This window comes from Xenopus laevis, chromosome 8L, assembly GCF_017654675.1.
Source record: "Xenopus laevis strain J_2021 chromosome 8L, Xenopus_laevis_v10.1, whole genome shotgun sequence".
NCBI classification, from domain to species: domain Eukaryota; kingdom Metazoa; phylum Chordata; class Amphibia; order Anura; family Pipidae; genus Xenopus; species Xenopus laevis.
In genome coordinates, this window is record NC_054385.1 from 65,602,812 (window position 1) to 65,627,154 (window position 24,343).

General features: G+C 38.6%; 2 protein-coding genes across 6 annotated transcripts in view; one reads left to right on the forward strand and one right to left on the reverse strand.

Moving 5' to 3' along the window:
• Nucleotides 1-917: 917 nt before the first annotated feature.
• nelfe.L (negative elongation factor complex member E L homeolog) lies at nt 918-9,239 on the reverse strand. 3 transcript variants are annotated; one of them, XM_018229242.2, is made up of 11 exons: nt 9,100-9,239; nt 6,778-6,875; nt 6,397-6,466; nt 5,515-5,660; nt 5,307-5,381; nt 5,183-5,220; nt 3,848-4,074; nt 3,437-3,581; nt 3,302-3,356; nt 2,806-2,908; nt 918-1,406 (listed from the first exon to the last, which is right to left on the reverse strand). In XM_018229242.2, the coding sequence occupies exons 2-11, from the start codon at nt 6,850-6,852 to the stop codon at nt 1,333-1,335; spliced, it is 1,008 nt and encodes a 335-aa protein (XP_018084731.1). In that variant the 5' UTR covers nt 6,853-6,875; nt 9,100-9,239; the 3' UTR covers nt 918-1,332.
• skiv2l.L (Ski2 like RNA helicase L homeolog) overlaps nt 9,158-24,343 on the forward strand; it is a 34,571-nt gene continuing 19,385 nt past the window's right edge. Inside the window, exons 1-15 of one of the 3 annotated variants that reach the window (XM_041572882.1) lie at nt 9,158-9,292; nt 11,129-11,183; nt 11,360-11,481; nt 11,561-11,670; nt 11,875-11,992; nt 12,135-12,249; nt 12,340-12,414; nt 16,224-16,277; nt 17,769-17,950; nt 18,115-18,246; nt 19,715-19,860; nt 22,381-22,527; nt 22,889-22,973; nt 23,053-23,159; nt 23,538-23,684. In XM_041572882.1, the coding sequence (XP_041428816.1) occupies nt 11,171-11,183; nt 11,360-11,481; nt 11,561-11,670; nt 11,875-11,992; nt 12,135-12,249; nt 12,340-12,414; nt 16,224-16,277; nt 17,769-17,950; nt 18,115-18,246; nt 19,715-19,860; nt 22,381-22,527; nt 22,889-22,973; nt 23,053-23,159; nt 23,538-23,684 (1,553 nt within the window). In that variant the 5' untranslated portion in view covers nt 9,158-9,292; nt 11,129-11,170. Of the gene's footprint in view, nt 9,293-9,360; nt 9,379-11,128; nt 11,184-11,359; nt 11,482-11,560; nt 11,671-11,874; nt 11,993-12,134; nt 12,250-12,339; nt 12,415-16,223; nt 16,278-17,768; nt 17,951-18,114; nt 18,247-19,714; nt 19,861-22,380; nt 22,528-22,888; nt 22,974-23,052; nt 23,160-23,537; nt 23,685-24,343 lie in introns of those variants that run through there. The other 2 variants (XM_041572883.1, XM_041572884.1) reach the window with 2 other exon arrangements.

The window sequence follows — 24,343 nt, forward strand, 5'->3', positions numbered from 1 at the left end:
CATGACATAAGGCAATTTACTATAATTACAGAAACCTGGTTAGAAGACCTAGAAATATAGATATACCATTCAGATGGCATATATAAAGGAGAATCTCTTTCCACAAGGATAGTGTCTACCTCATGGGCTGAAGCTGCTGATAATTCAGTGGATCACATCTATAGATCTGCTACATAGACTAATCCGAATTCAACACTACAAAATAGACATCCTGGCCTCTAATAGAGCTTCCTTTGGCAGTAAATCCTTCAGAAGGTTGTGTAACCAGAGAGCTTGTCCTCAGTACTTGCAAAGTCTATGCTGGTTAAAGGGCCCTTCTCCTCAGCAGCTTTTCCCATTTAGCACACAGTACAGTGCTGATGGGACTAGTATTGTAAAAGAACAACTGATTTTGGCACAGCTGATTTTGTATCAGTAGTGGTTTGAGTTGTTTAAATTTTTCCAGCACTAACAGCAGTTTTAAAATGAAGTTCTTTAAAGTGCAAAAAATCTAGGTCTATAATTTAGGCTGTTACATGTGATAAAAGTACACCATTCCTGTGACACTTAAGCAATAATATTTGAATTTCCCCTTCTTGAGCCATGTACATACTGTATGCATGCTGGGCTGCAATCAGAGCACTGACTCCATGCAAAACTGCTTGTAGAGAGTTCGGGCATGCAGACAATCTTTTAAGAGGATGTAGGGGGAAATAATATGAATTGTGGCTCACATGGACACATTTCAGTTTTGGGCATTATTTGCACACCTGTGAAAAAGTATTTGCATGGGTTATAGCTCATTTTGAAATATAAAGCCCGGATTGAAGGTGTGTAGATCAGTCACAGCAGCTGTATTTCACTTCTTCAAGCAGCATTGACAGACCATGGACAATATAAAGATGAATACATGGGAGCAAGAACAGCAGTGACAGGTATGATGGGCAAATTGCTTTTTATTGACAGCACTAAGGTTGATGTCTCCCTTTCTCACAACAATAAAAATGTAGGCCACATTTCTGTATAATCGTGACTGCTTTCTAAAGAAACAATGCAAACAGTCACCCTTCACAAATAACCAAAAAGTAATTTAAAATGATAGTTTTACAACATATAGTTTTTTAATGGTAATGGTATTAAAAAGGGCTACAAGAAAAGTGCAAAAAAACAAAACAAAACAAAAAATTCCTGGGTATAGAAGATAAGCATAGTCTTACTTTATTCAATAGTCAATAGACACATTCTTACACTTGTTTTGTATATCATATACACATGGATATTCACGGGCCCTAATATTCTCTTTTCTTCGCTGCTCTTTACCCTCACTTTTCATCAGCACCAGTTTGACCATTACTAAAAAATATCTTCAGAGTAATTGACTTGAGACCTCTTATCTCTGTGAGAACCTTTCACACTGTTCTGTACAGCTGTGGAGGAAACAAAAAGAGAAGATAAGTTTGTGAAACTTTTTGTATAAATAGAAGTACTAGAGATGCTCCAAATCCACTATTTGGGATTTGGCCGAATCCCTGAATCCTTCATGAAAGATCTGTCTGAATACCGAACTGAATCCGAATATGCAAATTAGGGAAGGGAAAGAGTGCAAAAAAAACATTTTTACTTCCTTGTTTTGTGACAAAAAGCTACGTGATTTCCCTTCCCGCCCCTAATTTGCATATGCAATTTAGGATTCGGTGCGGCCGGGCACAAGGATTCAGCCAGGTACAAGGATTCGGACAAATCCGAATCCTGTTGAAAAAGGCCGAATCCTGGATTCGGTGCATCCCTAATAAGTACCAACCCAGGGAAGAAGGTGAAAGTTTCCTTACAGGTAAAGTCTTATTTGTTTCTGTTCTTTGCCTCAGACAGCAGCACCCTCCTGATCACCTTCTTTTAGAGCAGAGTGAGCAATGGGGCTCTCTGTACTAGTGATGTGCCTCCTGACTTCCTCTGGCACAGGAAATGTAATTGCTGAGGGGGGATGGCACATCACGGTGGGTGAGTAGCTAGAATCGGCCCTGTACCTGTGCTGTCAGAGCACCTGTGTGGTAGCATTAACTTTTGACTTCTCTTCTGCATTTCCCTTCCACAGGTTGCTATTATTATAATTAACATTTATTTATATAGCGCCACCATACTTCGCAGCGCTGTGCTATGTTTATAAAGATACTTGCCTGCTACAGCTTGCCTTTTTTTCTCGCAATAGTATTTCATGCTAGTTCTAACCCTTTCACTGGTACTCCTATTGGTGAATATTTCTCAACACCTTTTCCCATAGTTTTCTAATTTGTACCCATCTGCCTGCTCACAAAGAGCTGATTTAAGAGTACTTTTTGCTATTCTTCTTTTGTCTCTGTATACTCAGTTCTGCACCATTCTCTTTGCCTGCCCTCCAGCAGTCCCACAATCTAAAGGTGGCCATTCACGGCCGATAAAAGCTGCCAAAAGATGAAGTTGGCAGCTTATTGGCCAGTGTATGGGGCCCTCTGATGGGCTTCCACTACCAATAGCTGGCCAATAATCAAGCAGATGTCAATCGGGCAGGTTTAAAGGACTGCATTGGTTCCTTGATGTGTTCCTCACTCTCACCTGGCATTCACAGCATTGTGATCCGATCATTAAGCAATAAGGCCCACGATCGTATCAGCCCGATATCGCACACCAAAGGTGGGCATATTGGGGCAAGATACGCTCATTTGGCAACCTCTCCAAAAATGCAGATCTGGCCATGTATGGCCACTTTTAGAGATGCCATAACTCTGCAGTCTTATGACTATCTATGTACATAAATTACAACAAACAAAGACAGATAAAGTTACAACTCACCCAATGAACCCCAAACAGATTTTCCTGTGGCTGCCTCCAACATAGGCTGTTTCCGTGCTATGCTGACCTTTACCGGTATGTCTTCTATCAACTTGTTATTAAGCTGAATTGGAGGAAAAATGTAATTCAGGGAAACCAAGAATAAACTAATACAGACGTTCAAGGAACTTGACCCAATAGGGAACTGATGTTAATCTTCTTAAAGAACAGCTGTTTGAGATCACAACCTGGAACGCTTATCAAAGCAAACAACCAGGCACACAATAACTAAAACAAACATTCAATGAATTATACATAACACGTTTTTAGAAGCCTTGCCTTGTAAAGAAAGAGTCCAGTCTTTAATTTACTAAAAATCTCAGCAAGCTGGAAGACAACTAAATGAAAAACTATTTTTTTCAGTTGTATGTGTCTTATGCTCCCAATGACAAAAAAGAGAGGAAAATAGTAGAGGTCAAATAGGGGTAGTAAAAGGGAGCCATGCAGCAAAACTCACCTCTGCAATAGCCTGGTCTGCGGACTCCATCTTCTCATAAGTAACAAAAGCACAGCTGAGAATAAAAGGCCCGCAAATTATATGGCTGTCAGCATATAAACACACTAGTAGGGTCCATACAACATGCCTACTTACTTCCTTGGAGCATCCATAGAAAGATCAATAATGATCCCAAAGCTTGAAAAAGCCTCACGAAGCACTGTCTGGCTCATGCCTACACCATGGACATAAACAGTATTACCTTTCCTCGGGGCCCGACGTTCAGGGAATGAATCTGATCCTGCAGGCAGAATTACAAAAGCACTGGTTAAATCATTGGCGAAAACACTTTTATTCACACACATAAAAATCCAGCACCTATGTTAGTAAATGTAAACAGATGACTTAGAAGTCCAGCCCTCCACTTCAGTACTTAACAAATAAAAAGGATTATAGTTCAAATCATATTTCTATTAGTTAGGGAAATGGAATTTCTGAATATATGAAACAGAAGGGCTTCCTTAGGGTATCACAAATTAAAGGCTGCTGCAGATAGTAGAAAATTACTGCGGTAAAAGCCATCTCTGTCCCTTTCGCGATCTCTTTCCCGGTCTTTCTCACTGCGGTCTCTATCTCTTTCTCTGTCCCGGTCACGATCTCTCTCTCTTCCGCGTTCTCGATCAAAAGGTTCTCTGTCTAAAAGTTCCCTCTCTCCTTGACGAGTATCCTTCTCACTCTCTTGTTCCTCACTTTCCCTCTCAGCATCTTGCATGCGCTCACTGGGGCTGACAAAACTAGATAGTGAAAAAAAGGAAAAGGTGCAAAGAAGCAATAAATTAACAAGGAAAAATTAAATATGGAAAATATTAAAACAACAAAAGATAAGATAATCAGAGTTTAAAGGAAAGGGAAAGGCGAAAATCACTGGGTGGGGGTACCAAAAGTTACGCACCCCCCCCCCCATGATTGTATTCACTTAATTTGCCCCGGCCTGGGGTTCTTCCAGAGAGCAGTACATTGCAATCCTCTTCCTGCTTCTTTTTTCACTCATGCGCAGTTGATCGAAAATCCAAACTTTTAACTTTTTTTACTCTACTGCGCATGCGTCAGCCCTGGGATTTTGAAGAAAGAAGAGGCAGAAGATGATTGATCTGTGGTGCTGGGTGAGAAAAACCCCAGGCCAGGAGAGCATTCTGCTAACAGTAGCACACTCTGGGGTATCAGATAAGTGATTACAATCATTTGGGGGTGCCTAACTTTTGGCATCCCCAAGTGATTTTGACTGAAGGTATATATGCAATCATTAAATAAATATGTATGCACAGCATAAGACACTGGAGAAAAATCTTTTGCTATTTTTGCTAAATAGTGTGGATTAAAACAGAATATTATCTTATGTAAGTGTATGCATTTCTAAAGGGGTTGTTTACCTTCCAAAAACTTTTCTCAATTTAGTTGGTATCAGATAGTACACCAGAAGACTTTTTTTCAGTTGCTTTATAGCCTTATTTTTGATCATTTTTCTAATGAAGTTTGAACATTGCAGTTTCTATCTCTAGTGTTTCAGTGTGGTATCTCAGTAAGCTACATGCAGACTCTGAGCCGATACAATTTGTTACATTTGTTGATATATTTCTCAGTTAGTAATTATTGTATCGGTTATAACAGCTGCTTTTAAAGACACTCAGAGGTTATGCTCAGCAGGGATAAATATAAATGTAACAACAAATGTAGCAAATTAGTTTGTATAGTAAATGGAATCCCCCTTCCCAGAGCTGCTCCAGTGATACATGAAAAAATCTAAACTTCAATATTTGAAAACCAGTCAAAAATAAGGATTAGACGTCAAAACAAGTGAACGACAAGTGTAAAGAAGCTGTGAGACATGTAGCTTCCCTTTACCTTTCATAGAGTGATTTCCTCTGAGACCTTCTGGAAGCCTGTATAAGAAATGAAGAGGTTGGACATTATTTTATCTGTTGCACCATTTAACTCTAAATGTATTCTTCCCTTTAATTTGCATTACCTCTGCCTGTTCCTCATCCACCGAAATGCTACGCTGAAAAGGCTGAAAGCTTGGAGCAGGTCCCTTTTCAGGGTCCTGAAAAATATAAAAAGAGTACAATGGCTGTTACAACATACAAAAATGGTTTATTCACAGATATGCAATATGGGAAAAGCATTGAAAGAATTGATTTACAAAAATATCTTTCACTTGAGAAAATAAAGAGAACCTTGAGTTTGCATTCCAAGGTCCGAGAACGTTTGAAGCCACTGTTTTTTGTCCCTGACTTTATAGCACTGATTGCTCCAGTCTTCACTAACATCTTTGCTTGTTCTGTAGCTGTAGCTGTGTCAATTGCAGGCTGGTCTGAGAGAGCTGAGAAAATATAAAAAACAGTAATAGTGGAAAAAAAAATAGGCAAACATTATAGCAGGACAAAGCCACGAGAGAGAACTAAGTACAGAATGCATGGAAAGAAACTGTAAGACAGAAGAGAGAAACCACGGAAAACAACAACAGAAACATATAAAGAAATAAAAGATGAGACACGTGGCACCAGAGAATTCAGAATGATAAATACAACAAAAAAACTAATATGTTTTTAAAAGGGTGGTTCACTTTTAAATTACCTTTTAGTATGTTATAGAACGACCAATTAGTAAGCAACTTTTTTATTGGTTTTCATTATTTATTTTTTATAGTTTTGTAGTTATTTGTCTTTTTCTACTGATTCATTGCAGTTTTCAAATGGGCGTCGCCTTCCCCTTCTAAAAAAAAAACAAATCCTCTGTAAAGCTACAAATGTATTGTTATTGTTACTTTTTATTACTGATCCTTCTATTTAGACTCTCTCCTATTCATATTCGAGTCTCTTATTCAAATCAATGCATGGTTGCTAGGGTAATTTGGGCCCTAGTTACCAGATTGCTTAAAAGGCGAATTGAAGAACTGTTGAATAAAAAGCTAAATAACTGAAAAACCTTCAATAATAAAAAATTAAAACCGATTGCAAGTTATCTCAGAATATCATTCTCTACATCATACTAAAAGTTATCCAAAAGGTGAACAACCCTTTTTATGTGCTTATTGTAGGACAGCTGAGTCAACTTACATCTCTTTATTCCTGTCTGGCTTGTCTGGTTAGTGGATGTTTGCTTCTTTATAGCAAGCAGGGCTTTTTTCTGCAAGAGAGAAACAAGAACAGGAGAATAGCTACTATGTGGTGCCAGTGTTCTCCAACCTATTAAAACTCTCGAGCCAAACTATTGTTAAAATGCAACATAGAACACTACAATTTTCTCTTAGGTTTTAAGAAAGCTAAATAATTACAAGTATAGTAATATGCATTTTAATGATGTAACTTGTGTTCCTAAACATTATATGTCATTTAACCAATATACAATGCTATTATCCAACATAACAAGGTCATATAAACAATGACCTGCTGTAGTACAAGTCCTCTCTGTATCACTTAGACAAATAGATTATTTACTTTCTTTTTCAGTTTAGCAAACTTCCTCTGCAAAGCCTCCTCTTCTTCTGTAAGGCTGGTTGGCAGCAGTACCATGATGCTTGTGCAGAAGGGTACTTCTGAAGAGAAAGATTTATAATAGCAGACATAACATATTACAAGGATTACAAACACTGAAACATATGTCACATATAACATACACAAATAAGTAATGAAAATCCATAAACACTACATGAAACTATCAAAAAAAACCCTAAGCTTTTGAAGTTTAAAGCTAAAAGGACTGCCCATTTTACATAACTCCTTAAAGGATAAGGGAAAGTTAAACCACTTGGGGGCTGCAAAATGTTAGGTACACCCCAGTGATTATAATCACTTACCTGATACTCGGGGCTGGTGCTCATGTTAGCAGAAAATTGCACTGACCCAGGGTACTTTCCAATTAGTATCACAGAGAAATCTTCACCAGCCCGGAGTATCAGACAAGCGATCATTATTATTACTTGGGGGGAGGGTGCCTAACATTTGGCAATGGTGGGGGTGCTAGACATGTATTTCTTTATATCTACTCATAGTCCAGGACCTCAATCATGCGCAGCATCCAAGTCCCTGTCCCCCACCTCCAGCTTGTCACTTTTCTCACTTCTGGAGGTGGTGGTTTTGGTGAAACTCTTGTTTGGGAAAGATGAAATCGATTGTTGGGACTAGCAGATTAATTTTGGTTGCAGCATGGGTGGAAATGAAGAACAGCTTCTGTACTGTCAGACAATGTCACTTGATGCACAACAGAATTTTCCCATGTCTGGTCAAGATTAAAGTGATACTGACGATAAAAAACTACTTTTTAAAATATGAATGTACATTATGGGGGCAGATTTATCAAAGGTCGAGGTAAATTTTTGAATTAAAAAAATTTGAATTTCGAGCTATTTCTGTACCTCGACTAGGGAATAGTCCAAATTCGATTTGAATTTGAAAAAAAAATTAGAAAATCTGAATATTGAAATTTATCATGTACTGTTTCTTTAAAAATTCAACGGCAACCATTCAGCATCTAAAACATGCCGAATTGCTGTTTTAGCCTATGGGAGACCTCCTAGAACCTAATTGGAGTCAATTGGTTGACTTTGAAAAATTTGAATTCGATTGCATGCACGATTACTTCGATTGGAGCGATTCAAATTCGGCCAAACACGTATCTATTTGATTGAAAACTGACCTATTCGGCCCAAAAAAACACTTCGACTTAATTTCGGTTGGTCTTTTTGAATTTTGACGTTTTTCAAATTCGACCCTTGATAAATATGCCCCTCAACGTAACCTATAGGCCATGTTGTTAGTTTTTGCAAGTTGTTGGGTGAAGTTCCTAAACCTGACTGTTTTGCCAACCTGACTGTCCCTTCAGAGTTTCTAATGCTAACACACTTCTGCTGCACACATATGGCAGCCCCCTCATAGACGAACACAGGGAGTCAGATGGGTATTGTAAAAACACTGAGCAAATACTTTATGGCAAAATTATAAGTAGCAAACAAATCCAATATTATGATAAATGTAAAAATGGTTTAATTCTGGTGTCAGTATTTCTTTAACGTGGTGGTTCAACTTAAAGTTAACTTTTAGTATGTTATAGAATGGCTATAGCAAGTATAAAATTGGTTGACATTATTTATTTCTTATAGTTTTTAAATTAAATGCTTTCAAATGGGGGTCACTGACCCCATCTAAAAAAACAAATGCTCTATAAGGCTACAAACGTATTGTTACTTTTTATTACTCATCTTTCAATCCAGTCCCTCTCCTATTCATATCCCTCTTATTTAAATCAGTGCATGGTTGCTAGGGGAATTTGGACCCTAGCAACTAGATGGCTGAAACTGCAAACTGGAGAGCTGCTGAATAAAAAGTTAAATAACTCAAAAACCACAAATAATAAAAAATGAAACCCAATTGCAAATTGTTTCAGAATATCATTTACTACATCATAGTAAAAATGAATTGAAAGGGATGCTGGATCTGGCAAGAGTTGCCATAAACAAATACTACCACCTGTACTACAATGCTCGTGGATGTTCCCACTGACAGAAATGCAGGTAAGTGCAGAGGAACTCGCTTCTTCGTTACCTCCAACATGCTGCAAAGGGAAATTACACTTTCAACCTGCCATACATGCCCCATATGGTTCAGCTGAAGAAGTCCCGAGTAAATGTGAGCATGTATATCAAGCTTAGCGATACATTGTCTAACATGCAGGTTCCCAAAGCTCCCACATATCAACAAGTTCGAGATGAAACATCCACTACATATTTAAAGCGAGAAACTCACAAGTACCTGTTTATTTACCTTTCCTTAAAGCGGGTCGCGTTATTTTTACGTCACATCGCTTTAAACCAAAGGATGCCAGTCCCTTCCGCGCTTCACAGTGATAGCCTAGACAGGAACAAGACTCTTAGTGACGTAGGGTCACGTGACACGTGCTGGACAGAACGGGGCTCGATATGGTACAGTTGAAATAGAAGAGCACTTTTGACAAACTGTGAGTGCTGTGTCTCACACTGATGAAGGGAATTTGCCGTAGGACAGGCGTGATTTGTCGGAGGCAAAGTGGAAAAAAGATCTATGGTGTACATATTAGTATATGCGTGCCCCTGCTCAACTGCCAAGCTGGCACCATAGGGTTCTTCTACTTAGTCATGTATTTATGTGGATTTTTATTTGTATAGAGATACGTATGTATGCAGCACTTTACAGCAGAACAATACATGACTAGAACAAACAGGGTTAATTACAATTATACATACAAAGTGCAGTGTGACTCATTCAGTGGCCCCACCACTCAGGTTATATATAAAATATGGCTGGTAATAGGAAAATAATAGAACGTGGTGGCATTGACAAATACTAATCAGAATAATTATTTGCTCTATATTTACACTTTAGTAGCCATTAAGTAATGATTTCATAAATGATTGTGTTGAAGCCTATTCCTTATATCTAGTCAGAATTTCTATGTTGCTTGCCATAGAGAATTTAGAGAATTTCTCATAGACTTAAATAGTACGTCACCATTAATGTTCTCAATGGTAAGGGTCTCTTAAATATTTGGAAAAAGACTCCACAGAGCCATGCACTATATTGGTTGCCTATCACTATAATATAATATAATATTAATTATCCAAGTTTTCAAGGCTGGGGTTGTTCACTTCTAAACACTTTTTTAGTTCAATTTGTTTTCAGCTTTTTCACCAGAAATAAAAAAACAGTTGAAGTTTAAAGTTGAATGATGTATCCTGTCTGTGGTGTTTCAGTCTGGCAGCTCAGTAATTCAGCTGCAGAATATGAACTGTTACAATTTGCTACATTAGTTGCTACATTTATGTGATACATTTCTCAGCAGCATCTGTGGCATATTAGCAACTATTGTATCAGTTCTAACAGCTGCCTTTAATGTAACTCAGGGATTTTACTCAGCAGGGTCAAAGATAAGAAATGTATCATTTAGAACAGTTTTTACAAAGTCAGTGACCCCCCCAGAGCTGCATTAGAAGGACAGAAGTTGAAAAACTAAATTATTAACTTCAGTATTAGAAAAAGGATCATAAATAGAAAATAGAAAGTAATTAAAAGGCTGTATTTCTGGTGAACTATCTGAAAACTACTAAACTGTTAAAAAGTGTTGGAAGGTGAACAACCCCTTTAATTTATTGGTTAGGATACAAAAAAGGTTATTGCCATGGTGTTTGGGATTGAAACAGTAACACCAAAAAAGGAAAGCATTTTAAAGCAATGAAAATATCATGTACTGTTGCCTTGCCCTGGTAAAACTGATCTGTTTGCTTCAGAAACACTACTATAGTTCATATAAACAAGCTGCTGTGTAGCAATGGCGGAAATGAAAAAAGTCTATTTGTCTACAGCTCCCAGCATGCCTTAATCTTGATAATATGTTAAAGTATGCTGGGAGTAAGTCTGGTTGAGCAAACTGAGTAAAGTATGGTTGAGCAGTACAGTGCAGCATGGTTTAGTGTCCCTTTAATGTAGTTGTTGCTGTATTTCCCTGCGTATTTGTGACAGTTGAAATAATTTATCAATATAGAGCAAATTTGCAACAAATCAAAATTTTTGTTTTCATTGTATCAGCAGCTGGCTGGAAAAAAGCGAATTACTGATTGGTTGCATTGGGTTACTGTCAGGTGCAAATTTCCCTTGTGAGGATAAAAAAACTAATTTCTCCTTTCCTTTGTGTTCTTTCTCCCCTTTCTTCTTCTTTTTCATTGCCTGTCTTTGTCTTAAATCTTTCATAAATTAGGCTTCTTTTCTCTTAGTAGGAAATTAAATATCTAAAAGAAACACTGCTCTTTGTATTTTATAGTGAAAATCCTTCTTCGTTTCCTATTTAATACAATTCTGGAAGATGAATACATTAGGTAAGGAATCATTTACTAAACTTGTTCTATGTTTTTCTAGATCCCTTATTTAAATACGCTTACACCTTCATATATATTCTGGATTAAGTTAGCCTTGTGGTAAATGGCTGTTTATTCTTTTGATTTTTTTAATTCTACTCTGGTTTTTAGTTTGTAATTTGGTTTTACTTTTACAGACTTATCCAGTAGGGATCCACTGGATCTTCCCCTTTCACTACTAGAAGTGGGTATTGCTGGGAGATTGGAACTTATCACAGATCATGCCAAATGCAATGGATCTTCCGTTCCTTTATCTACGGTATAGTAATTTAAAATTAGAATTTTCATGCTTCATATTTTCTGTATATTATTCCTTACCTTTTTTGTGTATTATTTAGATCCCTAATGGACTACCACCTTATGATGTTGATTTGTCATATGAAGTTATCCAGAAATATCTCGCTGATCCTGAGTGGCTTTCTATTCATCACTTTGACAGGTGCCAGAGGTAAGATGCCCCACTCGTCCTTGAGATAATTATCCACCAAATCCATCATTTTGTATTCTTACCAAATACTACAATACTTTGGCTGAATACCAAACTAAATTAAAACTATTCCATTCTATCTGCTTCTTCTTCTGGCCTAGAACTCCATCGCTTATACAGTGGCATGTTTTCTACATTATACAAATGTACGTGTTGTATTATCAGGTCCTGGCCACGAGTAAAGAACTTGGACTCCCTTTATCACATGGAAATCACAGCTCCGCACATGGAACTTAGTGTGGAACGAAATGCAGCTACGGGGGAATTACGTGGAATTAATGAGGTGTGGTGATGCATTTGGGGGAGGGAAATTAGATTAGTGTTTTCAGTTGATATAAAATAATCATCCTTGATTCAATGTGTTTTTCTTCTCTCTAATTTTTCTTGGTTTTCTCCCCCCACCCATACATATGTCCACCTTGAAGACTTCTGTGGATCACACCAGTCTGTCAGCTCAGAATTCCCTCTCTCTTCGCCGCCCCCCTGGCCCTCTTTCCCAATCTGTTAGAGGCAGCAGCTCAAACTTTCCTTTTTGGCCAGGTAGGTGGCTTTTGTAAAATTAACCTGTGAAAGTCGCTGCAAAGTGGCTTTATATAATTAAGTGCAGTCTTTCTTTAATTTTTTTTCCAGGTGGGATGGATGAACCAACACTTGAACAGATTAAACACATAGGAGATGAAGAAGAAGTTCTGGACTTTGACAATGGTAACAGGCACTTAGGCAGGGGTAACATAACAAAAGATCAATAGTGAGGCAGTAGCTGTGTATGTCATTGTTTAATTTTGCAAGGGAATAAACATGCCCAGTATGTCAGTATTTGTATGGAGGGAATAATGGACAAGAGTTGGGTATCCCTGTGGAGATGCTCCCATAGCCATGACATTTTGTGCTCCCAAAAGTTCTTAGCTATCAAGGATGTCCAACCAGTTGCCTTTCAACTTTAGAACTCCAGCTTCCATCTTCAGCCTTTACTCTTTACTTCTTGGTGATTGTAACAGTAAGGTTGCTAGTTGGCTAACCCTGATTACACAGTATACCTGGTACTCCAGTACTTCATACGTGTGTTTTGATCTTTATTAATGCTGTGTGCCATTAATAGTTCCTCTGATTATTGGTGGACGATACTTTTCTGAAAAACAGTTCTCCTGAACATAAACTTTTTGTGTGTGCATTCATTGCTTTATGCACATTTGATTGAGAATTGGGGTTACAATTGTTGGCTACAGTATAAGGGCATCTCTGCAACATATTAAGTGGGAAATGCTTTTCACAGGGTTAAACACAGAACAAAAATGGGAAGTCTTTAAAATGCTGCTTAATAAATATACTTGTCAGTATATTCCACTTGTAAGCAAGGAACGTCGTTGCAAAGCAAAACCTTTTGGTTCAATAGAAGCGTTGGTGTTGAGGTGGGTAAGAAAAGACGTGCTTTTAAGGCTTTCAAGTTAGCTGGTACAGCCGAAACATTTATAAGGTACAAGGAGGCCAATAAATCATGCAAAGAAGCTATAAGGCAAGCTAAAATTGCTATAGAAAAGGATATTGCAGCAAGCAGTAAAAAAAATCCAAAATTATTTTTTAAATATGTCAATAGTAAAAAAATGAAGCAGGAAGGGGTGGGACCCTTACTATCAGAGGGGGGTCAGCTGGTTGATAAAAACAAAATAAAAGCGCAGATTCTGAACTCGTATTTTTCATCTGTCTACACAAATGAAGAACCAGTAAGTGAAGGTTTCCTTCTTAACACTCCCAATTCTAGTAATACAACTAATGATGCATGGTTCACACATGAAGAAATTCAAAAGAGACTTGAACATGTTAAGATTAACAAAGGTCCAGGGCCAGATGGTATTCATCCCAGGGTAATTAGCGAGCTTAGCTCTGTGATTGCCAAACCTCTTTACTTAATTTTTCAGGATTCATTGAGATCTGGCATTGTGCCGAGAGACTGGCGAATTGCTAATGTGGTGCCTCTATTCAAAAAAGGATCATGTTCTCAGCCTCAAAACTATAGGCCAGTTAGTCTGACGTCAGTATTAGGAAAGCTTTTCGAAGGGTTAATAAAGGATAAGATACTGGACTTCATAGCAAATCATAATACTATGAGTTTGTGCCAGCATGGTTTTATGCGTAATAGATCTTGCCAGACTAACTTAATTTCTTTTTACGAGAATGTAAGTAGAGACCTCGATTCTGGGATGGCAGTGGATGTGATTTACTTAGACTTTGCTAAAGCATTTGATACAGTGCCACACAAAAGGTTACTGGTTAAATTAAGGAATGTTGGCCTGGATCATAGTATTTGTACCTGGATAGAGAACTGGCTAAAAGATAGACTACAAAGAGTGGTGGTAAATGGAACATTTTCTAATTGGACCAGTGTTGTTAGTGGAGTACCGCAGGGCTCTGTACTAGGTCCCTTGCTTTTCAACTTGTTTATTAATGACCTGGAGGTGGGCATTGAAAGTACTGTTTCTATTTTTGCAGATGATACTAAATTGTGCAGAACTATAGGTTCCATGCAGGATGCTGCCACTTTGCAAAGTGATCTGTCTAAACTGGAAAACTGGGCAGCAAACTGGAAAATGAGGTTCAATATTGATAAATGCAAGGTTATGCACTTTGGCAAAAATAATATAAATGCAAGTTATACACTAAATGGCAATGTGTTGGGAGTTTCCTTAAATGAAAAGGATCTAGGGGTCTTTGTAGATAACACGTTGTCTAATTCTGGGCAGTGTCATTCTGTGGCTACTAAAGCAAATAAAGTTCTGTCTTGCATAAAAAAGGGCATTAACTCAAGGGATGAAAACATAATTATGCCTCTTTATAGGTCCCTGGTAAGGCCTCATCTGGAGTATGCAGTGCAGTTTTGGACTCCAGTCCTTAAGAGGGATATAAATGAGCTGGAGAGAGTGCAGAGACGTGCAACTAAATTGGTTAGAGGGACGGAAGACTTAAACTATGAGGGTAGACTGTTAAGGTTGGGGTTGTTTTCTCTGGAAAAAAGGCGCTTGCGAGGGGACATGATTACACTTTACAAGTACATTAGAGGACATTATAGACCAGGGGTGTCCAAACTTTTGGCTTGCCGGGCCACATTGGAAAAAGAAAAATTGTCTGGGGCCACACATAAAATACACTTTTAATTGTAAAAGTAAAGGAAATACAAAGAAAAGAACTACAATGCCAATTGAATAAGCAGATAGAGCTATACACTGGAATATGGGACACCTGGATAATAAATAGACGTATTATTACTAACTGGGCAATGGGCAGAGACCCCCCTCCTCCTATTTCCTCGGGAACCAAGAGTTTCAAGCTGGGCCGCATTCATATGCATCCTGGGCCGCATGTGGCCCTCGGGCCGCAGTTTGGACACCCCTGTTATAGACAAATGGCAGGGGACCTTTTTACCCATAAAGTGGATCACCGTACCAGAGGCCACCCCTTTAGACTAGAAGAAAAGAACTTTCATTTGAAGCAACGTAGGGGGTTCTTCACAGTCAGGACAGTGAGGTTGTGGAATGCACTGCCGGGTGCAGACATAATATTTTTGGACAGACATAATATTAAAGGCTATTGTGATACTAAACTCTATAGTTAATATTGGTATGGGTATATAGAATTTTAATTAAAAGTAGGGAGGGGTGTGTGCATGGATGCTGGGTTTTCTTTTGGAGGGGTTGAACTTGATGGACTTTGTCTTTTTTCAACCCAATTTAACTATGTAACTATGTAACTATGTACTAGTGATGAGTGAATCTGTCCCATTTCGCTTCACTGAAAAATTCAGGAAACTTATTAAAGTCAATGGGCATTTTTACGTGCAATAATTTTTAGGTGTGACAATTTTTTTCTGCTCCAAATGCATTAAAGTCAATGGGCGTTTTTTCTCATGAGCATTTTGTCTCTGTAAATTTTTCAGCAGATTCACGGAAAAATTTGCACATAGGGAAATTCAGAATTTCGCCGCAAATCCATGGCTGGCGAATAAATTTGCTCATCACTATTGGCTACTTGTGAAGGATGCTACTGTACCTGAACAAGTATTCTTACCCCTTAAAGGTTCTATACTGACTTTTTTAAATGATTATGGCTCTATGTGTGGCATTTCCTTTTTTGTATTTCTCCATGCTTTTTATTGAATTGTGGATATGCATTTACAGTGAACAAAGATGCTGTAAGTGTGTTTATTCAAGTGAACCCAGATAATGTTATTGGGTATGCTTATACCAATTTCTAATCTGAGAAGAACAATGTACAGCAGTGCGGCAAGGTTAATTAAATTATTTCTTGTCTACTGGATTTGGCTGCAAGTAGGGTATTTTCTTTAAATTATATTTGCACAATTTATTGGTACAGTATTCATGTTTTGAAAGGAGTAATGACAAAAAAAAGACACCCTATAAATGTATAAAAAAAACTGTTTATTTTTTACTTTTGTGTAAGCAAACAAAATTGAGAAAACATTGCTATGTCCACTAGTTATTCCCTTTTTTGTTTTTTTGTAGATTTACTTACTGTTCCTCCTGGATGGAAACATGGAATGAATTTCAAACAGTCAGGTAGTCTTTCAGTCTTTTCTCTCTCTTTACTCCTGAAAATGAAAGTTTAAGTGGCTTTAGCAGAACACATAACCAAACTCAAGTGGAGATTTCGAACTTTGCTTCCTTATAGATGGCACCATGGTCAGTTTGGCATCTCTTGTTCAGCACATTAGTAAGAGATATGTTATTATAGTATTGCTGGCATTTGAATTAGACCCCCTCCCCTGTAATAAGTAACGTTACAACCGTTTAGGCAACCTTCTTGTAAAGTCATTGTTAATGTGCCAGCAGCACTGTAGACATAAGCAGGGCATGACATCTCCAGAGATAGTGTAGTAAAATTCCTGGTGTTTCTAACAGTGATTTAAATCAGAGACAGATGGGAAAGAAGATGTGTAGTTAAGCAGCTATCTTAAAGGGGCCCTATTATTGCACAATTTGGGTGTTTGTTAATTTAACAGTTCGTGTTTCACAAAAGTTTTAAAGGGGTGGTTCACCTTTAAAGGGATACTGTCATGGAAAAACATGTTTTTTTCCAAAACACGTCAGTTAATAGTGCTGCTTCAGCAGAATTCTGCACTGAAATCTATTTCTCAAAAGAGCAAACAGATTTTTTTATATTCAATTTTGAAATCTGAAATGGGGCTAGACATTTTGTTAGTTTCCCAGCTGCCCCAGTCATGTGACTTGTGCCTAGGATGGAATTACTTTCTGGCAGACTGTTATTTCCTATGGGACTTGGCTTTTACTATTAAGTGCTGTTCTTAGATCTTCCAGGGAGCTGTTATCTTGTGTTAGGGAGCTGCTATCTCGTTACCCTCCCATTGTTCTGTTCTTAGGCTGCTGGGTGGGAGGGGTAGGGAGGGGGTGACAGCACTCCAACTTGCAGTACAGTATCAGAGCACAGGTCACATGACTGGAGGCAGCTGGGAAATTGACAATATGTCTAGCCCCATGTCAGATTTCAAAATTGAATATAACAAAATCTGTTTGCTATTTTGAAAAATGGATTTCAGTGCAGAATTCTGCTGGAGCAGCGCTATTAACTGATGTGTTTTGAAAAAAACATGTTTTCCCATGACAGTATCCCTTTAAGTGAACTTTTAGTTTATAGAATGGTCAGTTCTAAGCCACTTTTCAATTGGTCTTCATTATTTTTATAGTTTTTAATTATTTGCTTGACTCTTTCCAGCCTTAAAATGCTCTGTAAGACTATACATTTATTGTTGTTGCTACTTTTTATTACTCATCTTTCTATTCAGGCTCTCTCCTATTCATACAGTTTTGCAGCCTCGTAACCAGATTGCTGAAATTGCACTATAGAACTGCAGAATAAAAAGCTAAATAACTCCAAAAGCCACAAATAATAAAATATGAAAACCATTTGTCTCAGAAAATCACTCTCTAAATCATAATAGACTTTAACTCAAAAGGTGAACAACCCCTTTAACAGTGATGTGTTATTTTGTTTCACATTCAGATCCCATATATTTATTTTAAATTTTGTAGATGTATTGCGCCCTTCTGGTACACTCACCCTCACTAGCTTGTTAGGGTCATTGGAGGATTTCACCTTTGGTGATTCTAGTGATGATGAAGACACTGTGGAGAACCACAGTGGAGCTGGCAAAGAAAAAAGTAAAACAGAAGGACTGCAAAGGAGCAACAGCTTGGAGGAGCTTGGATTGGAGGTCAGCTTATTTTATTAATATGATACTTTTTTTTTTTTTTTTGCTATCAGAATTTCTTCCTCTTTAACAGGCGGCAGTATACAGAAAGAAATATGTCTGAATCTATTATTCTCCCATTCTCATTTTTATACATTGAATCCATTCTGTTGTTCTGTTCCCCCCAGACCAAGTCTCCTCCTGTCCTTGCACCGTTGTTTCCAGAGGTAGAAGTTCCAAAAGAGCATTGGGCAGTGCCCCTGGATAGTAATTCACCTGTTGCTGATTTTTATAAACAGATCCCTGACCTGGCCTTCAAGGTGGGAATGTTCACTATTTCATTACAAATAAGGAGCAATAAACTCAGAATAAGGAGTTGAACTCTGTAAGATGTTAATAGCTTATAGCGAATGCGTGGGTGAAAGGCTTGATTTATTGACCATAAATGAATCCATGCCAATTCTTGCCTGTGTGCCATACTCAGAGATGATTGTTATGCAAAGGCATTTTTTCCTTAAGGTTTTACAAGGAAAAGCATTAGGGGATAATGTAATAAATGCATTTTTAGTATTCCATGGCAATTAATCAATAGTTATAATTCACTGGTAAGATGTTTAAAAACAAAGATCTGGTTGCAATAGGTTACTAGTAGGGATGTGCGGGTGGGGGGGTGAGTGCCACCTTCAAATGGCAGCTTCCGACTTCCGGGTTCGTCTTTTATCGACACTGTGCCTACTCGCCTGCCCCTTTTGTATCTTCATCAGCGGGGCGGGTTGGCGCAGGTCTATAAAAGCAACCCGGAAGTCAGATGCGGGCAGGCGTGGGCTTGGAGGGCGGATTAGGGTCGGTGCAGGTAGGGGAAATCCCAACCCGCAAATCACTAATTACTAGATGTGGGCCAACTTTAGACATCTGTACCCATGTGTAATAAAAGGCATTAAGTGTGCCCAGGTACAGTAACCCATAACAACCAATAAAATGATTCCTTTTAAAAAAGTAACCAGTAACTGCAACCTGCTTCTATGAGTTAGTGCACCAGAGCAATCTTACTTACATACCCTAGTTATTCCATTACCCTTTTAAAGAAAAAAGGCAGACATGTTATAATATAGTGAATAAAGTACCCCCTCTTGTAAAATATAAGGATATTATAAGTTACCGAGGAGTTTCATGACCATATAAAAACACGAGGCCGAAGGCCGAGTGTTTTTATACAGGTCATGGAACTCCGAGGTAACTTATAATATCCTCATATTTTGCAACTGGGGGTACTTTATTTATTATAATACACAAATTTCAATGAGCCATGTGACAGAAATGACATCAGAACTCACCGTTTATAACTGATGACATCAGAACTCACCGTTTATAAGGATATAATTTACAGGATATTCATGGCATTTGTGTATTATAATGTAATAATAATGAGATATGTAATCATAATGAAAACAGGGATGCCACGTCCTTCAATTCCAAAGGTTGGGAGAGAGTGCTAAATATTTCCCAGCCCTTCCTTAAGGAAATTCATTTGTAAAATCTTGAGTAATTTAAGATGTCTTGGGCATAATTGTAGTTTGTAATTTCCAAGTTATATAGACGATATACACGTTATGCTTGTATAAAAGAGAATTGTACTAAACTAACAATGGAGTAACCTGGAGGTACAGCAGCTTTGTGAATTAAATGTATTTGATCATCTATTACCCAACATAACCCTACAATTATGACACTGAACAGTTTAGAAGGTATTTACAGCATGAATAATATTCATTCTTCTTAAATCTTCAGCACCCATTTGAGCTAGATACGTTCCAGAAAAAGGCTATCCAATGTCTGGAGGCTGGCTCCTCTGTATTTATTGCAGCTCACACATCTGCAGGCAAGACTGTGGTGGCTGAGTATGCTATAGCATTGTCACTGAAACATATGACAAGGTTAGTAACTCTTAGAATGATTGCATTCTCTATTTCTCTGTCATCTTAGGGGGACACAGTGAACGATGGGGTTAAGCGCCATCCTCCAGGAGGCAGGACACTTGAATAGTAATTAAGTGGGCGTCGGGTCAGGCTTAACCCCACCCACAGTACAATCCTATTCAGTTTTTTAAGTGTCCTGCTACCGGGAGGATGGACTACCATCTCATGGATGGATTATTTGGTCAGTCACTGACTGGGTTACCTGTTTTAATATGGTTAGTCCCGTACGAGGTGAACCCACCAGGGTCTTTTCCCTAGCCTTTGGCTATACTGACCACTCAGACGAATTCCTGGACTTGGGCAGAGGGTCTGGCAGGTGTGTACGGTAAGTGACATCAGATGAGGGCTGTTACCCTGGGTCACTACCGGTATATGTTTGGGGCACATGGGAGCATAGTATAGCACCCTGGTTGCACCCCCCCCCTTACTCCTCTGTCCTGGAGACGCTATTAGGCACCTAATATGCCTTCCCCATCCACAGCCCCAGCACATAAAGGAGCACTTCATCCAGCGCTTGGGGAGGGTGGATGTTGGACTAGCCAGGGAGGGAGAGAGGAGCCCTGCCCGTCGCCTTGTTATTCACACACCTAATGGAACGCATTCTGCGTTCCACAGAGACTTGCCAGCGAATTTTCAGGGGGTGTTTTTTCGGCACATGTGCAGTAGGTGGAACGCATGCGTTCCAGCAGCCATTTTATACTCGGTGGCACATACAGCAGCTCAGCACAGTCTTCTCTGTTGGGAGAAACATTTTCTGTACTCAGGCGGAGCAGTCTGGCTTAACCTCTCCCACACTCAATGGCATAAGGTAGGACAGGGGGCTGTTCACCAGGGTGGAGGGGAGAGTACCCACTGCAGTACAGGTCAAGTACCTAGCCTGTACAAAATGCCAAACTAAATTACTTGAGGGCCAAAAGGAGCCATTTTGCAAAGCCTGCTCTATGGGGCAGCTTCAACCTCTGGGGGTCTACCTGAACAGTCAGAAGACCCTCTTCAAAACACTCCCTTAGAACCGGGTCAGGGGCCTGCAGCAGAGCCGCCCCCCCTCTCTGGGCAGTTCATATTGCCCCTCCGTTTTGTCCCCCAGTGGCGGGATGGGATCTGAACTTGGTGCTGGAAGCCCTACTCGATCCACCATTCGAGCCGCTGGGCTCAATATCACCTGGGTTACCTGGAAGGTGGTGTTCCTCGTAGCAATCTCATCTACTAGAAGAGTGTCTAGTAGATGATCTCCCTTCTGGACCCCGCAGGGTTCAAGCAGCATCTAAAACATCAATATCTCTATGGATCAGAGAAATAATCAAACATGCCTACACGGCAAAAGAAAGAGCGCCACCAGAAGGAATTCGGGCGCATTCTACGAGAGCGCTGGGGCCTCCTGGGCATGGCGTAACTCTGTTCCATTGGAGCAGATTTCCAAGGCGGCTACCTGGTCTTCCATTCACACATTTACCAAATATCAACACATTTTCGTCGGCCAAGGCTTCCCTCGGACATAGAGTGTTGCAATCAGTAATAAAATAATTAATCAACACCCTTCAAGGCTTGCATCCACCTTGCTGTTTTGGGACTGCTTTGGTAAGTCCCCATTGTTCCCTGTGTCCCCCTAAGACGACAGAGAAAACAGGATTTTTGTACTCACCGTTAAATCTGTTTCTTTGAAGTCGATAGGGGGACACAGGGCTTCCCGCCCTGTATCAAGCTTTCGACCGTTGACCATGTTGGTCTCTACTGAATACTGTTTTAGAGTTCTGCCTGTTTTTTTGAGTTAATGTATATAAGTTCCGTTAGCAGCTTTGGAACAAACTAAATAGGATTGTACTGTGGGTGGGGTTAAGCCTGACCTGACATGCCCACTTAATTACTATTCAAATGTCCTGCCTCCTGGACATTCAATTTCCTTATGCATTCAATTTCCTTCTGCAATCCCAAACATACTGGTAGGCTGTCTCTTGGTAAAAATGACACTAGCATTTTATTCGAAGTAGTGTATTCTGTAATTCACTATATATATATATATATATATATATATATATATATATATATATATATATATATATATATATATATTTATATATATATATATATATATATATATATATATATATTTATATGCATGTCTTACTTTGGTCTAATTATCATTCATGATGTAACTCCATGCACTTTCCCGCTATTTGGTGTTTATTAGACACACAGCACTAAATTTTTTTTACTTTGATAAAGGCTAGAGTGCTAGCCGAAATGTCAGTTCTTTCCAATAAATAACCTTTTTCACTTTTTAAGACCTGAGAGTGCCGACATTGTTTTTCGATTATTCTATATTTTGTGACTGCACCCAGATTAAGATAAGTAGAACCTCTTTAAAATTTAGGGTCAGCTTGTGTTAAAATTGTTTCAGAATATCACTTTCAACACCATGTTAAATGTCAATTTAAAGGTGAACTACCATTTTAAGTGACTGCCTTTCTCTGTTTTTAGGGCTATTTACACCTCCCCCATCAAAGCACTGTCTAACCAGAAGTTTCGAGATTTCAAGATAACATTTGGTGACGTTGGATTAATTACTGGGGATGTCCAGCTATACACCGGAGCTTCCTGCCTAATTATGACCACTGAGATCCTGCGGTATATATCATTGATGCCTGTCTCTAATATACTTTCACCTGCCATTCTGTCTTACTGCTTATCCAACATTTTTAATTATTTTATTATTGTATACCCTAATCTCTAGCTAAACAATTCTTAAATGCATGTACCGATTTACATCATCTTTATCTTTCCCACTCTTCCTTTCTTTTTTTTGTGCCTTTATTCACTGCTTTATTTTCTTAGTTTCTTCTCTGTTATTTACACACTCATTCCCCTATTTTTATTTATACACTGTAGACATGTTTCATTTTCCATTTTTCCTGTTTATGCTTCTGCTTTGTTATATTTTTACCCAACCAACTGTTGTTATACCTAAGGCATGCTCTTTTGCCTCCAGGTCTATGTTATACAATGGTTCAGATGTAATTCGGGATTTAGAGTGGGTTATCTTTGATGAGGTCCATTACATTAATGATGCTGAGGTTAGTATCTCCCTTCTCCCATAACTGCCTGTTTGCGTTTCTTGTCATCCCCTAACCAACTTTTTTTCTGTCTTTCCAGAGAGGTGTGGTGTGGGAAGAGGTTCTCATCATGTTACCTGACCATGTCAACATCATTCTTCTTAGTGCCACTGTTCCCAATACAGTGGAGTTTGCTGACTGGATAGGGTGAGTGTTTGAAACTCTGAGGTAATACATGCATAATAACAAATTACATGCAAAGATGTAAATATTAATTTGCAGAATAAAGTAATTGTTAGGATGCCATAAAACATATGGGCTGTTTTTTTGCAGTGTACTTTTATAGAGACCTGAAATATTTAGAGGTATGGTTCCCCTTTAAGCAACAGGCAGAGAAGCATGGGTTTAATTCTAATTGTACACAATGTTGTGTACAAATTTTTCAGCCAGTTTGATTAATGCCACAAGCAATGGACACTGGAATCTGTGTCAGAGCTGTCTTAGGTGTCTTTGTCTTAGAACCAATCCTTTTTGAAGTTTGCGTGATGATTATACGGGTGCTCATTTTTCAGTTTGTCCCTACAGGAGGATAAAGAAGAAGAACATTTATGTGATCAGCACAACTCGTCGCCCCGTCCCATTGGAACATTATTTGTATACTGGAAACAGCCAAAAGACACAGAATCAGTTCTTCCTGTTGGTGGATGCCTCTGGAGGATTCCAAACAAAAGGGTAAGACTGTATGCTTCACATGGTATCACATGGGGATGTTTATTTTTCAATTCCTAAGTTGAATTCACTGGTTTATGTGCTATCCTGTAATGTGATTTTGAACAATTTACTAATTAGATTTGTATTGTAAGTTTTATATTGTATATTTTCTATTCCATACATGTATGCAATCTATTATCCAGAAGCCCATTCAGAAATCTCCCTCACTTGGTAGGCTTAACTTTACTTAAGGACATGTAAACCCTATATTTTCCTACCATGTATATAACCACAAATTAATATTGTATATTAATAATACTGTTCGCCAGTGCCATCACATTTTCCCAAATCAAATAGCTGTCACACGGCTGCCATTTTCTCTGACACATTACTTCATTTTTCAAGATTTTTTCATGGTGATGTCCAGCCAGAGAACTGAGATTCCACTAAAATGTGTTTGAGAAGAATTTCAGGTGGGAATACTATATATACACCGGCTGATTTTATATAGTGTATAGAGTGGCTTATGATTTTCCAATATCAAAATACCTACTGTAATTGATATTAACATGTAGCTAGATGGAAGACACACAAATATTACACAGGCCTCACTATGTACTGTAAACGGTAAGTCATCTTTCTATAATGATCAATGGTGTAGAGACTATGGGGTTTGTATT

Coding starts and splice junctions, on each gene's coding strand:
- nelfe.L (XM_018229242.2), bottom strand. CDS start 6,852: ATGGTACTGCTGCCAACCAGCCTTACAGAAGAAGAGGAGGCTTTGCAG. Junction 5,221..5,306: donor TGGATGAGGAACAGGCAGAG/GTAATGCAAATT, acceptor TTTCTTATACAG/GCTTCCAGAAGGTCTCAGAG. Junction 3,357..3,436: donor TCTATGGATGCTCCAAGGAA/GTAAGTAGGCAT, acceptor TTTTATTCTCAG/CTGTGCTTTTGTTACTTATG.